This window comes from Sorex araneus, chromosome 1 (genome assembly GCF_027595985.1).
Source record: "Sorex araneus isolate mSorAra2 chromosome 1, mSorAra2.pri, whole genome shotgun sequence".
NCBI lineage: Eukaryota > Metazoa > Chordata > Mammalia > Eulipotyphla > Soricidae > Sorex > Sorex araneus.
In genome coordinates this window covers 291,053,140-291,068,073 of record NC_073302.1, presented here as the reverse complement: position 1 = coordinate 291,068,073, position 14,934 = coordinate 291,053,140, and the positions used below count along the sequence as shown (strand labels likewise).

General features: G+C 56.8%; 1 protein-coding gene across 20 annotated transcripts in view; it reads left to right on the top strand.

Moving 5' to 3' along the window:
• DOCK9 (dedicator of cytokinesis 9) overlaps positions 1-14,934 on the top strand; it is a 237,162-nt gene that overhangs the window by 176,929 nt on the left and 45,299 nt on the right. For all 20 annotated transcript variants that reach the window (XM_055146277.1, XM_055146257.1, XM_055146246.1 and 17 more), the window contains 5 exons: positions 384-562; positions 1,400-1,513; positions 3,280-3,400; positions 10,256-10,389; positions 12,774-12,888. In XM_055146277.1, the coding sequence (XP_055002252.1) occupies positions 384-562; positions 1,400-1,513; positions 3,280-3,400; positions 10,256-10,389; positions 12,774-12,888 (663 nt within the window). The remainder of the gene's footprint in view (positions 1-383; positions 563-1,399; positions 1,514-3,279; positions 3,401-10,255; positions 10,390-12,773; positions 12,889-14,934) is intronic.

Genomic DNA, 14,934 nt, shown 5'->3' with positions numbered 1-14,934 from the left:
CAGGCCCTTGAACCCTCTCCCTGTGACTCAGTGTGGCATTTTAGGATCCCCGAGTATCACGTATTCTTTCTTTCTTTCTTTTTTTTATAATGTAGGGGCGTATTCTTTCTTTAATGACTTATTTTTTTATTCACCCCTTTCTTGTGTGGAATACGGTGTTTTCCACTCCATCTTAATAGTGAAGCCACGTGTGTTGTGTGACAAACCGCCCTAATCCCCCACGCCCAGCCGTGAGGGGCGTCCAGGGCCGGACTCCCGGTGCCTGTGCGTCTCCCGTGCGCCTCGTGGGAGAGCCGCGTGCATGGCGGGGCCAAGTGCGTGTCCGAGGGCAGGTCTCCGGGGCCCCCCCGGGCCGCTGCTAAGGAGCCCTGTGCCGCCCGCAGACCTGCAGCTGGACTACTCCCTGACGGACGAGTTCTGCCGGAACCACTTCCTGGTGGGGCTGCTGCTGCGTGAGGTGGGCGCGGCCCTGCGGGAGGCGCGGGAGGTACGCCTCCTCGCCATCGGCGTGCTCAAGGGCCTGCTCATGAAGCACTCCTTCGACGACAGATATGGCTCCCGGGTAAGCCGGCCTCGGCCCACAGGAGACACGGGAGGGGCAGGCCCACAGGGCATGTGCACGTGTGTGCATGTATGTGTGTGCATGGGCGTGCGGGTTTGTGTGTGTGTGCAACTGTGTATGTGTGTGTATGTCTGTCTGTATATGTGTGCCTATGTGTATCTGCATTGTGTATGTTAATGTGTGCATCTGTGTATATGTCAGTGTATGTGTGCATGTGTGTATATGTCTGTGTGTATACCTGTGTGTAAATGTGTACGTGCGCATGTGTGTATGTATATGTATGTATATGTACATGCATATATGTGTATACCTCTATGTGCATGTGTGTATGTGTATATGCCTGTGTGTATGTTTGTATATGTGTATATGTCTATGTGTGTGCACATGTGTATATGTCTGTATGTGCTTCTGTGTGTATGTATGTATGCATGTATTTGCATGTATATGCGTATATGTCTGTGTGCATGTGTTCATGTGTGTATATATGCATATACCTGTGTACATGCCTCTGTGCATGTGTGTATGCCTGTGTGTAAATAAATTTGTGTATATGTCTGCGTGTCTGTGTGCATGTATGTGTGCCTGTGTGTGCATGTGTGGGTATATATATGTGTATATGTCTCAGTGTGCTTGTAAGTGTGTATGTCTTTGTATATATTGCCTGTGTGTAAATATGCTTTATGTGTGTATATGTCTATCTGTGTGTGTGCATGTGTATGTGTGTATATGCCTCCGTGTGCATGTGTGCTTGTGAGAGTTTGTGTGTCTGTGCACACGTGTGTGGGTCCGGGTCCGTGCCAGCCCCAGCTGACCCTGTGTCCCATGCGCTTGTTGCAGAGCCACCAGGCGCGGATCGCCACGCTCTACCTGCCTCTGTTCGGCCTGCTGACGGAGAACGTGCAGCGTGTCAACGTGCGGGACGTGTGTCCTTTCCCCGTGAACCCCGGCAGTGTACGTAGCCGCGCTGGTGTGACACCTCCTGCATTGTCCCTGCTCCCGGGCTGACCTGCAGCGCCAGGGCCCGAGCGAGGGGCGGGGCGTGGGAGGCTCATCCCTTCTGCCAGTTCTGGGCGCTCCCCATGCTGGGCGCTCCCCCGAAGCCCTCCCTGCCCGCTGTGGCCTGTCCTGCATCTGACCCGGCCAGTGGTTGGAGGGGGCCGCAGAGACCCTGTTCCTGAGGCTCTGATTAGACAGGGATTGGGCGTGGGGAGAGGCTCTTCAGGCCAGTGCTCGCCCCTCTCTCTCGCCACTGGAATCAGCACAGATCACAGTCCTCTTAGGGAACCACATTTCTGGCTCAGATGAGACCCATCGGGAAACCTTCAGTGCTGGTCAGAAAGTGTCAGAAAGAAAAAGGAAAGAATGTGCTTTTGCCAGTGGCCAGAAGTGTATAAGACCGCAATGCATTCTTGCTGTATTTCACCTTAAATTTAGGGGTGCGGAGTGATAGTATAGAGGGTAGGGCACTTGCCTTACACACAGCCGACCCGGGTTCAATCCCCAGCACCTTTTCGGGTTCCCCAAACCCCGTCCACCAGGAGTGATCCCTGAGCATGGAGCCAGGAGAAAGCTCCAAGCACCACTGGGTACTCCCCCCCACATGCACAAGTTAAACTGGGGTGGGAGACGCTGTTTATAAACAGGCTGGTTCTGAACTGCGTGCTAAGAGTGCAGAGTGACCCCAGGGTCGGTGGTCTCGTGCTCCACCTGGGCTTTGGAGGAGCCACTCTTTGAGCTCAAGTCTCCTTACCCAATTAGAAAGTCAAGGGGAAGCCAGGTGGGCCGAGGGGCCTGACCCTGTAAGGATCGATCACCCGTGTTACCTTTGGTGGCCCTTTGGAGGTGTATTGGGAAGTTAAGTTGACCGAGAGAAGATCCCAGAAATTCATCTCCGAGCTTCTTTGATGGGGACAGAAGTTTCCAGCCCAGAGTTCCCTTCCACCCCTTTCATCCAGGCCCTTGGGCCGGCCCAGGCCATATCTCATCACTGTTGGTGACAGCAGGCTCTGGGGCCACCTCCAGTGCACTGCTGTCCTTCACCCTGACACCAGGTCCCATTTACACCTCTCTCCCCGAAACACATCTCCCGAGTAACGGTGCCAGGATGCAAGCTGCTTTGAGGGTGTTTCCGCCCTCGCAGAGGGCATCCGCTTGCTCCGTTTCAAATCTCAGTGCATGGTCCGGACTCCTTCGTTGCACCCCCACCTGCATTCCCCATGTTGTTGGCTCTGCAGCCAGAAATCATTCCAGGGCACAGGCTGCCTTGGTCCTGAGAACGAGTGAGCGTGCACCCACACTGAGGTCCCTCTCCCACCGGCACATGCTGCAAACCCGCATCACCTCCCCACAGCTGGCACGTTCACGGGGCGCTCTGGGCTCCAGCAGTTTTCAAGGCTGGGATCGTCGGCAGCTGTGTCTGCTCCTCCGGGGCTGGGGGCTTCCAGCGTGGGAGACGGTCGGTGTTCCCGTGAGCAAGAGCACTCGAGGTTCCGCAGGGCAAAAAGAGAACCCTGACATGAGCTCGAGCCACGTCACAGCTCCCGGGGTCTGGGAAGGAGGACCAGGCGCTGGAATGTCTGGGGAGACAGGAAGCCTGCCCGACCCGGGCCTCCGCCCCGCGTCCCCTCCGGTGCAGAGTGCCCAGCTCTGTGCCCTGGCACCGCAGAACCCGTCCTTCAACCTGCTCTCCCTCCATCTCTGCTCTCTCCCACGGTTAGGTGGCAAAGGAAGAAGCCCTGGGCTTGCCCGTGGTCAACCCGCTGGTGACACCGCAGAAGTCCGGAGGGACGCTGGACGCCAGCCTGCACAAGGACCTGTTTGGGGCCATCTCTGGCATCGGTATGCACGCAGCCCTCGCTGCCTCTCCCCGGTGGGGCTGGGAAGCGCATCCTTGGTTAACTTCCCAAACCTTCCCGTCAAGAGTCTGAGGCCCAGGGGCCAGAGCGAGAGCACAGCGGGGAGGGCGTTTGCCTTGCACATGGCCAGCCCAGGTTTGATTCCCAGCATCCCATAGGGTCCCCTGAGTACCGCCAGGAGTAATTCCTGAGTGCAGAGCCAGGAGTCAGCCCTGAGCATCGCTGGGTGTTGCCCAAAAAGCAAAAAACAAAGACAGAACAGAACAAAAAAGAGTCTGGAGCCCGGGGAGATGTGCACAGGGGGACACGCAGGCTTTGCGTGCAGAACGCCCCTCCCTGGTCATTCCCCGGCACAGCCTGGTCCCCCCTAGCAGCACCAGGAGCAACCCCCCCGAGGCGCCCCCTCCCCCGAAGGACCTAACTGGGGGTAGCCCAAAAAAATGGTGAGGTGGGAGGAGTTGAGAGAGTCTGACCCAGGTTTGACGGCGAGTTCTGGGCTGAGCGAAAGCCTCCAGGAGTGATCCCTGAGCACAGAGCTACAAGTTGTCCCTGAGCCTAGCTGGCTGTGGCCCCAGGTCAAAAGGGAAAAGAAAAAAAAAAAAGAGTTTGAAACAATGTTACCAAAATTATTTAACCATCTGCCCCCTTTCCAGGAGGGGTGGAATCACTCAGAAATCTGCTCCTGAAGCAGATAGGTGGAAAGCGACCCCCAGCTGCCCACTGCTCTGGGTATCTCCAGCCCAGAGGGGTCACTCCAGCACTATCCAGGGGGACAGGGTGTCATCCTTCCGTCCGTCCGTGTCCGTCTGTCCCCCTCGCACCCCCCCCCCAGCCCCGGCTTTGGGAAGAGCTGAGAAAGTGCTTTGAATATTCATTTCCTGCCTCTTGAGTTGGGAACACCCCACCCCGCTCCGCCCTGAAATCAAGGGTCCTCGGCTCTCGGGAGTTGAGAACGTGGTGCCCTTCATTACGTGTGTGCAGGGTTTGCTGAGTGGCTTTGAGTTCTTCTACCGCCCTCCGTGTTCAGGTCTGGTTGTTTTGCTTTGAGCAGAGTCTTTCTTTGCAGGTGTGTGTGAGCGGGTGGCGGTGGGGGGGGGTAAGGATGTAACTGAGGCTCGTGACGCGGAGGGCGGGAGGCAGAGGAGTCCCTTAGGGGGCTGGGAGCGAGTCTGCACTCCAGAGTCCGGCTTCCGAAACCTTCTTTCCTGCAGTGTTTTCTCTGTGTGACATAATCTAAGCACGGCTCCGCGGGGCGGATAACAGATGGCGTAAGTCAGGGCGCTGTTAGAGGCGTCTCTCCCACATAACATGCCTGAGAAATGCACTTATTAATGTTGTAACTCACTGAGCCTGGGCACCAGCTCCTGCACAGATAATGGTGCAAAATATATATATAATATAATTATATATATTATGTACAATGCATTTTATGTATACATAATTATATGTATTATGTGTAAAAATTGTTGATTTTGTATATATATTATATATGTATTGAACTGTCCTCAACATTCACAGCTGCATGTGTCTGCCCCCTCTTTACCACACAATATGCATAAATGAAGCATCTAAGCCCAGAGCGATAGCACAGCGGGGAGGGCGTTTGCCTGGCATGTGGCTGACCCAGGTTCAATCCCCCAGGATCCCCTGGGGTCCCCCGGCACTGCCAGGAGTGATTCCTGAGCACAGAGCCAGGAGTAACCCCCTGAGCATCGCCGGGTGTGACCCCAAAACCAAACTGAAACCCAAAAGAAGCATCCTCCTGGGCAGGGTGGGGCTTGGCCCTCCCAGTGAAGGGGGTGAGTTTGTGGGCGGGACGAAGGACGGGCCTTCTCTCACCTTGGCAGGACGGTCGTTCCCTCCGCGTGGATGCCCCTGCTTTTGGTGTCGTGCCTTTTGGGATTTTTTTTTCTTTTTCTTTTTCTTTTTTAAAGAATTGTGATTTACAAAGTTATTGACAGTTGAGTTTTAGGAATATAATATTTCAACCCCAATTCCACCACAGTGTCCACTGCCCCCCCCAGGGTGCCCAGCCCCCCTCCTCCCACCCCCCTCAGCCTGAGGCACATCCTAAGTCCTAGTGGCTGCCACTCAGCTCTCATGCCCTCAGCGCTGGTGAGGCTGTGCCTGGGTGTGTGGTGTGTTGCACGTTCATACCCCGGGTGTGACTGCAGCCCTGGTGCCCACCCACCCATCCCTTCCCGCTCTCTCCTCCCACCCTTGATTGCTTTCCTTCTCTTTCCTCTCTAAACGCTGGGGGCAGGGGTGAGCCAGTCACCTGCTTTCCTATGGTCCGTTTCCTCATCCGGGATTCCCTGGACCACCGGTACATGGGACCATCCTGCTTATCTTTCTTCCTCTGGCTCGAATCACTCAGCACAGCCCCTTCCAGTTCCCCATGGAGCAGCGGAGTATGGCATGATCCCATCACCCCTTGCAGCCACCGAGCACGCTGCCTGGCGTAGGTGCTAACATGGGCGGGAGGTGGCACAGGCACCCCCCCGCCCCCCGCCCCGGCCATGTCCCAGTGCGTCCTGCGGCCTCAGCCATCAACCCTAACCTTTATGCCTGTGTCTGTTGTTCCGGTTAAACTGACCTCCTTGGGGCTGGAGCACAGAGGGGAGGGCGTTTGCCTTGCACGCGGCCGACCCGGGTTCGATTCCCAGCATCCCACAGGGTCCCCTGAGCACCGCCAGGAGTGATTCCTGAGTGCAGAACCAGGAGGAACCCCTGGGCATCACCGGGTGTAACCCAAAAAGAAAAATAAAATTAAAATAGATAAGCCGACCTCATTTGGAATCATAAAGATGAAATTCGTTCCTCTGCGCCCAGCGTGGAGCCTGGTGGCCCGTTTGCTAGTCTCGGAGCCCCGCTGGGCTCGCTGGTCCAGCTGCCGCCCAGGGGCCAGGGAGCAGCTGGTCTCTCCGACGGCCGTGGCCAGGGGTCCTGCTCCTCACCCTCGGTGTCCCCAGCTCCGGAGCTGAGCTCCTTGAACACCCTCCGCAGTTCCTCCCGGACGCCCCACCCGAGAGGTGACTGGTGGTCCTGGCTGAGTCTTGGGGGCCGTCCTTGCTCTCCTAGCGTTGGGTGTTTGCGTTGTTCTCCCGACATGCCTTTAGCAGCCTGGACATGTTGTGTGTCCTTATGTGGCTGGGCTTCGGGAGTCAGGATGTCGCCGTGTCCTCCCTGTGAGATGTGATAAAGTGAGGGAGTGCTCTGGGGGTCTCCAGGCTGACCCCTGGGGCTGAATGGTGCCCTTCTGTCTGCCACTTCCAAGCTGTCTCTCCTCCAGTCCTGAGTCTGAGCAGGGGCTCTCAGCACAGTGCTCGTATTACTCGACCACAGCCCTACAACAAGCATCATTGGCATTTTGCATGAGGTTTGGAGGGGGGGCACACCCAGCAGTGTTCCAGGCTGACTCCCGGCTCTGTGCTCGGGGAAGTGCTGGGAGCAGGGGGCATAGGTGGTGCTGGGGGTCGAACCCAAGTCAGCCGCGTGCACGACAAATGCCCTACCCACTGTCCTGTCGCTCCAGTGCCCCCCCCTCCGCCCCCAGCCAGCACGGCTCTGTACCATTGTTCACGTGCGGTCAGTTCCTGAGTCCTGGAGCCTAGGAAATGTGCTGGAGTCCCGGCCTGGGGAGCCGTGGGCCGGAATGGGGACACTCGGACCATCTAACTGAGCTCAGCAGCCGCGCCGTTAGGGCCGGAGCCCCGGAGACAGGGCCGAGGCGCAGGGCAAGCTTGGCTGCCGGAACAGCCTCTGCCGCGTTGGTGTTGAAGTCACGAAAAGTGCTTAGGACAGATTGCTTCCTCTCTGACTCGCCTGGGTCTCAGCCCCGATCCACGGCCCATAAGCTCGCATCACAACAGATTTGGGCCACACCCGGCAGTGCTATGGCTTCCTCCTGGCTCTGCACTGGGGAGGGGTCGCCCCTTGCGGGCTCAGGGGTCAGCCCGGGTCAGCCGCAGGCGAGGCGGTTACCCACTCTGGTTCTATGCCTCCAGCCCCACCATAGACTTTTTAACCCTCTGATTTGGGCCGTTTCCTCCCTTCTTTGGGGGGTGCCTTCCCAGACCCTGGGGGGTCCTTGGTGGTTTTCTGATAGTGTTATCAGCTCTTTGATTTCCCACAGTTTCCAGTGGATTTCTGTCCCCGAGCTTGTCGAGAGCAGACGGTCCCCTTGCGTTTCTGGAAGGAATTCCTTTTCTACACATAGTCAGAGGACACTGAAGAGTTTTTGAGTTTTTGTTTTCTTATGGTACATGAAGGGTTTTTCTTTTCAATTTATTTGGGATTTTTTTGTTTCGTTTTATTGTTTGAGGAATGGAGGTTTGGGCCCAACCAGCTGTGTTCGGGAGCTACTCCTGGTTCTATGCTCAAGGACCAACCCGGCAGTGTTGGGGGAGTGTATGGGGGGATGTAACTGGGGTTGGCCACATACAAGGCAAACACCCTCACCTTCTCTGCCGCCGCACAGCCCTGGTGCATGGAAACTTCTCAGATGGCCTCAGTGCGCGGACAGAAACCATTTGATACTGCATTGGTGCTAGAGGCTCTTGTTCTCGGACTCTGTTCTTCATTAGGTTGTCAGCCAGGCAGGGAGAGAAGAACCAGACATTTCTTCGTCTTACACCCTTGTTAAATTTTTTTTCTCTAAGTTAGTCACTGATGTGAAACACTCCCAGGGCCTAGTTTTAAACAGATTGATTAAGATAGATTGCATTTCCATCTGTTGCCTTAGATTAGAACTCTATTTCTGGAATCAAGCCTAAAATGGTGATAATTTGGGAGCTAATTTTACCTTACCGCAGCCCAACTTCTCCTGGTCTCTGTGCACTCAATTAAATATGAGATCTAGCGATATTAGAAAGGCTATAATTATAACCTGGACATAATACTTTTTTTCCTCTCCGGGTACCAAAAAGGGCTCATAGTGTTTTCATAGGATTTTCACCTGTGCCTATTAGCAGCCGGTCACACAGTTTCTATTTTGGGAAGGCCGACCTCTGACCCCTTGTTTCATCCTTCACTTATCTTTTGAAGTTCCTCTGATTCTTGTCAGTCCTGAGACACTGAGTCAGCAATGGGCAGGAGGTTGGGGTTAACTTGAATATCTTTAGCTTGGCCAGGAGAGCTGTGCTTAGAGACGGCTGAAACACATTGGAATATTCTGGAATATTCTGGACTGTGGAACTCGTTGCTGGAACATGGTGCTATTCTGCACCAACCACTGCTCAGCCACCCCTCCGGCCTTCCAGCTGGCGGGCATGCTCTTTAGTGTCCCACAATATACACATCTGAGAGTCCTTTGTAATTAAGTATTTACTGAAACCTTCTCTGAGCAGGAAGTCCACTCACATCTTTTCAAATCCAGAGTGAGGTGGGTCAGGGCCTGTTCCTACCTCCCAGGGCTGTTCCGTAAGCAGGTCTCGGATTTGCATCCACGTTGGATTTCCTTTCCGCTGTGACTGTCCGTGGCCCAGAGTGGCAGCCTGCTGAGCCCAGCGGCTTGCGTTTATTGGCCATTCCGTTTTCTCCTGGCAGGTCCCCTGGAGGTCATTACTGTCGGCAAAGTGTGTTAGGTCCTGGGCACCAGATGACACGGTCCACACCAAGCCATGGGGGACAGATACATACACTCAGGGGGAGAAACACACACCCACTTTCTGTCCCACAGCCGCAGCTCTTGCGGACGTGGTGTGAGTGACCGCGGGGCAGCCCAGCACTGGGACCTGGGCTTCCCCCCACCCTCGCTCGTGTCCTGTCCCACCCTGGACTGGCCAGTTGCTTTGTGCCCTAGAGACCAGCAGAGAGACAGAGCCACGGTGATCTGACATCCCCGGGGGGCATGTGGGATGGATGGGCGCCAGCGGACAGCGTCCCGCAGCTGCCAGGGCCCCTCCTGCCCGCCTCAAAAGTGCAGAATGTTCTGGGGAGTCTTGCTGCTTCCTCGGGCACCTCGGTGGACAGGTTAAGTACAATGAGCTGTTGCGGAATTGCTGCTGCTGTTTTAATTGAGGGGTAATGGATGGATTTGTCATTTTTTAGATTTTTTTGTTTGTCTTTTTTGGGTCACACCCGGTGATGCTCAGGGGTTACCCCTGCACCCTGCACTCTGCACTCAGGAATCACTCCTGACTCTGTCGGGGGACCCTATGGGATGCTGGGAATCGAACCCGGGTCAGTTGTGTGCAAGACAAATGCCCTCCCTGCTCTCTACTGTGCCGGCCCCTTAGGCTTTTTATTTATTTATTTTTTTATTTTTTATTTTTTATTTTTTGCTTTTTGGGTCACACGTAGCGATGCACAGGGGTTACTCCTGGCTCTGCACTCAGGAATTACCCCTGGCCATGCTCAGGGGACCATATGGGATGCTGGGATTTGAACCCGGGTCGGCTGCGTGCAAGGCAAATGCCCTACCCGCTGTGCTATCTCTCCAGCCCTCCCTTAGGCTTTTTAGAAAGTCTTTATCCTCCCCGAGTTGATGACTATACCCGAATGTTTCACGGCGGTGGGGGGGGGGGGCGGGGGGCAGTTGGGTGGGGCCTTACCAGCTGGCGCTCAGGGCTTTCTCCTGGCTCTGCACTCAGGGGTCACTCCTGGCGGTGCCCGGGACGGAATCTGGGTCGGCGCCTTCTCCGCCAAGCTGTCTCTCCCGCCCTCAAGGTCTCGTTCCATCCGACCTGACCCCGTCCAGGGGCCGTGACCCCGGGGCTCAGGAGGCCGCGTTGTCGGGGAGGCCTGCGGGGGCCGGGAGCAGGGCCCCTCCTGGAGCGGCTCTCCCCGCGCTCCTACCCTGTCTCACCATCTCTGCCCTGGTTCCCTCCCTGCCCAGCGTCCCCCTACACGGCGTCCACGCCCAACATCCACGGTGTGCGCAACGCGGACTCCCGGGGCTCTCTCATCAGCACCGACTCGGGGAGCAGCCTCCCGGAGAGGGCCAGCGACAGGAGCGGCTCCCTGGACAAGGTACGCTCGGCTCCTCCCCTGCGCCTGAAATCTCGCAGGGGTGGCGTAGGTGTGGGCTGCGGGCGCTGCCTAGCGGGGGGAGGGGCATTCCTCCGGCCCCTCGGCCCGGCCTGGGCCCCGTGCCCGGGACTTCAGGTCAGGACAGTGCTCAGAGTGGAGCCCCTCCCTCGAATGAGTGGCAGGTTTGACAGCTGGAGAAGACGTCACTTAGGGGCCAGCACGACATACAATGGGGAGGGCGTTTGTCTGGCATGTGGCCGGCCTGGGTGCCATTCCCGGCCCCCCCCCGCCGCCCCCCCATAGACCCCTGAGCACCGCCGGGAGTAATTCCTGAGCCTGGAGCCAGGAGGAACCCCTGAGCACCGCCGGGAGTAATTCCTGAGCCTGGAGCCAGGAGGAGCCCCTGAGCGCCGCTGGGAGTAATTCCTGAGCCTGGAGCCAGGAGGAGCCCTTGAGCACCGCCAGGTGTGGCCCCAGAGCAGTCAGAGTAGTTCTCACCTGGGCCGTTGTTCCCCGCGGTGAGTTCCGGGTTGCGAGCAGGTAAGACTCAGACCTGGGGCCAGGGGCCCGGGAGACGGCCGGTGCTCAGGCTCACTCCAGCACCCAGGCTAGACCCCCGGTGCCATGCACCCCCCGCTCTGCACCCCAGCACTGTTGGGTGCAGCTGGGAGGTCCCCGAGCACCACGGGGTTGGGGGGTGGCCCGGGTCCCCCCCCAGCACCATGTCCTGGGCCCTCGCCTGGGCCCGCCAGCCCCGGTGCACTGAGGGTCACCGGCAGAGCCCCTGGTCTCCCCGGGCAGCACTTGGGAGCATCCCCCAAGTAGATCATTCTGGAACCAGAGAAGCTGGCGGGGGCCGGAGCAGTAGTGCGGCGGGTGAAGGGTTTGGCCTGCAGGCAGCCAACCCAGGTTCGGTACCCGGCATCCCGTAGGGTCCCCCGAGCCCCGCTGGGAGGGACCCCCAAGCAGGCACGGGTGGTTCTCAGCCAAGCCAGCGTTCCCCTCGTGAGTCCCCAGAGCGCGTAGGGAATCCCCCTGAGTGCTCCCGAGTTCTCAGAACCGTGCAGGACGTCCTGCCGTGACGCCGTCCTCCCCCCCTGCCTCCCGCCCCCGCCGCCATCCTTCCCGTGCAGAGGGAGAAGCCGCCCCGGAGGCACTCGGCGTGTGTGGCGCGCCCTGCCGCGGAGGACGAGAGCTGCCCGCCCGCCAGGAGCAACCGGGTCACTCTGGACTTGTCCCTCCTCTCTGTGCCCCCTCTGCCAGAGGAGCCCCTGCATGCCGCACCGCCCTTCCCGCCACCAGCCGCCCCGCGGCCTCCCCACGCCTCGGCGGATGTGGGTGGACTAGAGGGTGCCCCCTCACCCACCCCTGGCTTTGCCACGAAGCTCACCCCACCTGTAGGCCTTCTGGAAACCCAGAGAGACAGCACAAGGGCGAAGGTGCAGTCCACCCCTGGGGCAATTCCCAGCATCATGGATGGGGGGCCGGAGAGATGGTGCAGTGGTTAGGGCACTTGCCTGGCATGCAAGCCCTACCTGGGGTTCGCTCCCCAGCACCACATAATGGTCCCCCGAGCCCCACCAGGAGTAAACCCTGAGCACCACCGGGTGTGACTCCTGCTCCCCCCCCATAAAATGCCCCAGGTGTTGTGTGTTCAGGAGCCCGCCTCCATCACCCACCTACTCCTGCGCCAGTGCTCTTCGCTTCACCCTCCTTCCAGTTTGGTTCTGGCGGGATGACTTTCCTGGTTTCCGTGGGAAAGCTGACGTAGAGGACAGTTTTCAATTTTTTTTCCAATGTTTTTAATCTCAGTTCAATTCTGACGTCACTTGTTGTTTTTACGGGACCTCTCGGGACAGGGGAAGGTGCCGGCTAGTGGCAAAGCTGCTCCCCGCCCCCCACACCCCTTCCCGTGTTTGCAGTGGTGTTGGTGTTGGAATGACCCCTGGGGTTGAGTCTCGAGTGCCGTGCCCTGCTGCCCCTGCTGCCCCCTGCTGCCACCCCCACCCCCCGTGCCAGCGAAGGACAGAGACGGTGCGGGAGGGCGCCAGCTGCCCCCGCGTACTTCCTGCGGCACGGGTGGGAGCGGGCTGCCGTGACCACCCTCTCCGCCTTTGACCTTCGTCCACACCTTTCCTGTGGGAGCCTTCCTTGGCGTTTCGGAACCTCGCCGGAGACACGGTGGGAGGCTCCTGGGACAGGCCAGAGCTCTGGGGAAGCCCCGGGCTTGACTGGCCACGGGGTTCCCGCACGTGTGGACACTGCCTCTCACAGTGCCCGTGGCTCCACTCTGAGTCCCTCTGTCTCATCCGGGGAGGGCCAGTGACCGGTCAGAGCTGGCTCGGGCGGGAAGAGAGGGTCACCCCTGTCCCCGTTGTTTCCAGCACCAACAAGGCGGCACTTTGGGGAACTCCGTGGCGCGCTGTGACAAACTGGACCAGTCCGAGATCAAGAGCCTGCTCATGTGCTTCCTGTATGTCCTAAAGAGCATGTCAGACGGTGGGTACCGCGGCCGCCCGCGCCTCCCCGCTCAGGCGCTTGGCTTTTTGTTTGCTTGGGTTTGGGGGCCACACCGGGGATGCTCGGGGCTCACTCCTGGCAGGCACAGGGAACTGTATGGGGGCCGGGAATCAAACCCGGGTCATCAGCCATGTGCAAGGCCAGCATCCTGCCGGCTGTTATGGCTCCAGCACCAACTTTTTTTTTTTCCAATCATGGTTTTAGGTTTTTGTTGGGCTCTGTGTGTGTGTGTGTGTGTGTGTGTGTGCGTGCGCGCGTGCTTGCGTGCGTGCGCACGCGCATCCAGGATATAAAGATTTTTTTTTTATTTTTTATTATTATTATTTTTTTTTGCTTTTTGGGTCACAGCGATGCACAGGGGTCACTCCTGGCTCTACACTCAGGAACTACCCCTGGCCGTGCTCAGGGGACCATATGGGATGCTGGGACTTGAACCCGGGTCGGCCGCGTGCAAGGCAAACGCCCCACCCACTGTGCTATCCCTCCAGCCCCAATATAAAGATTTTTAAAAGTTGTCACCTGTGTTTGAGATGGAGCAGAAATGAGACATCATTTGGGAAACTTTTTTATGAATTATCAGACTCTAGAATAGTTCCAAAGTCTGAGTGGGCAATGAGGGTATCTGTTTTTGTTTTTTTTTTCTTTTTGGGTCACATCCAGCGATGCACAGGGGTTACTCCTGGCTCTGCACTCAGGAATTACCCCTGGCCGTGCTCAGAGGACCATATGGGATGCTGGGAATCGAACCTGGGTCTCCCGCGTGCAAGGCAAACGCCCTACCCGCTGTGCTATCGCTCCAGCCCCTCAGAATTATTTTCAATTGACTTCAGATTACCTGTTTCTTCCTTTATAATTAGAACTTTTGTGCCCTGTTTAAGAAACCTCTTCCAGGCCCCAGAGGCATGAAGATCAAATCCTGAATGTTCTTTAAAAGTTGGGGTTGGGGTTTAGGACAGCAGGTAAGGTCCTGGCCTTACATGTGGCTGACCTGGGTTTGATCCCTGGTACCACACAGAGTCCTTCAGTCCCTGCCAGGAGTGCTCCCTGAGCACTGCCAGGTATGGCTCAGAAGGCCGAAAATAAAGAAACAAAAGGTTGGGGCCCAAAGGATAGTACAGGGGTTAAGGCACTTACCCCCACATACAGCTGACCCCACTTGGAATCTTGGTATACATAACAGTCCCTGAGTACTGCCAAATTGATACCTGAGCACTGAATTAGGAGTAATCCCTGCAGTACTACCAGGTGTGGCCCTCTGCCCATTGTTTTTAGTTTGGGGGCCATACCCCGTGGTGCTCAGGGGTTACTCCTGGCTCTGCACGCAGGAATTATTCCTGGTTTGTTCAGGGGACCATATTGGATGCCAGGGATCAAATCCTGGTCAGTCATGTGCAAGGCAAGCGCCCTTCATGCTAAGGCTCAGCCCTAGCCCCCAGTTGTTACGTGGTTTAAGTTTTCACACTTAAATCTAAACCAAGCACTTAGGGTTGGTTTTGGGAATAGTGTGAGTGGAGGAGAAATCATCTCCACAGTAGTTTGCCAGGACCAGTGCCTGGAACTGACTGCATCCTCTTTATCTCACATTTGTGGGTCACCCCCTATACCCCAGTTCTGTGCCTTCATCTGGGCTTAGGACCAGCATAAGAAATTGGACCCCAGGGCTGCACACATTCAAGACTTGCTCTTTCTTACCTGTGTGTAAAGATATTCATCAAAGCATAGTTTATAACAGCAAAAACATTAAAGGGGGAAGCAGAAAACATCTATCATGAGGGGGTAGGTTAGCACCACTAGAATGTATCCGTATCCGTGGAGAGGAATATTATACAGCTTGGAAAAATAAAGAGTCTCAATTGTTGACTTAAACTCGAAGCAGGGAAACCCTGGGTAGGGCCTGTAGGCTTCTGTTCCGTGACTTAAGTAAATATAAGAATTTTTAACCAATTCCCAACTGGGGAGGGATCCTGGGGCAAGTACAGAGATGGCCTAACTTTAGGGTCACTGCTTACTTTCCATTCTGAAAAA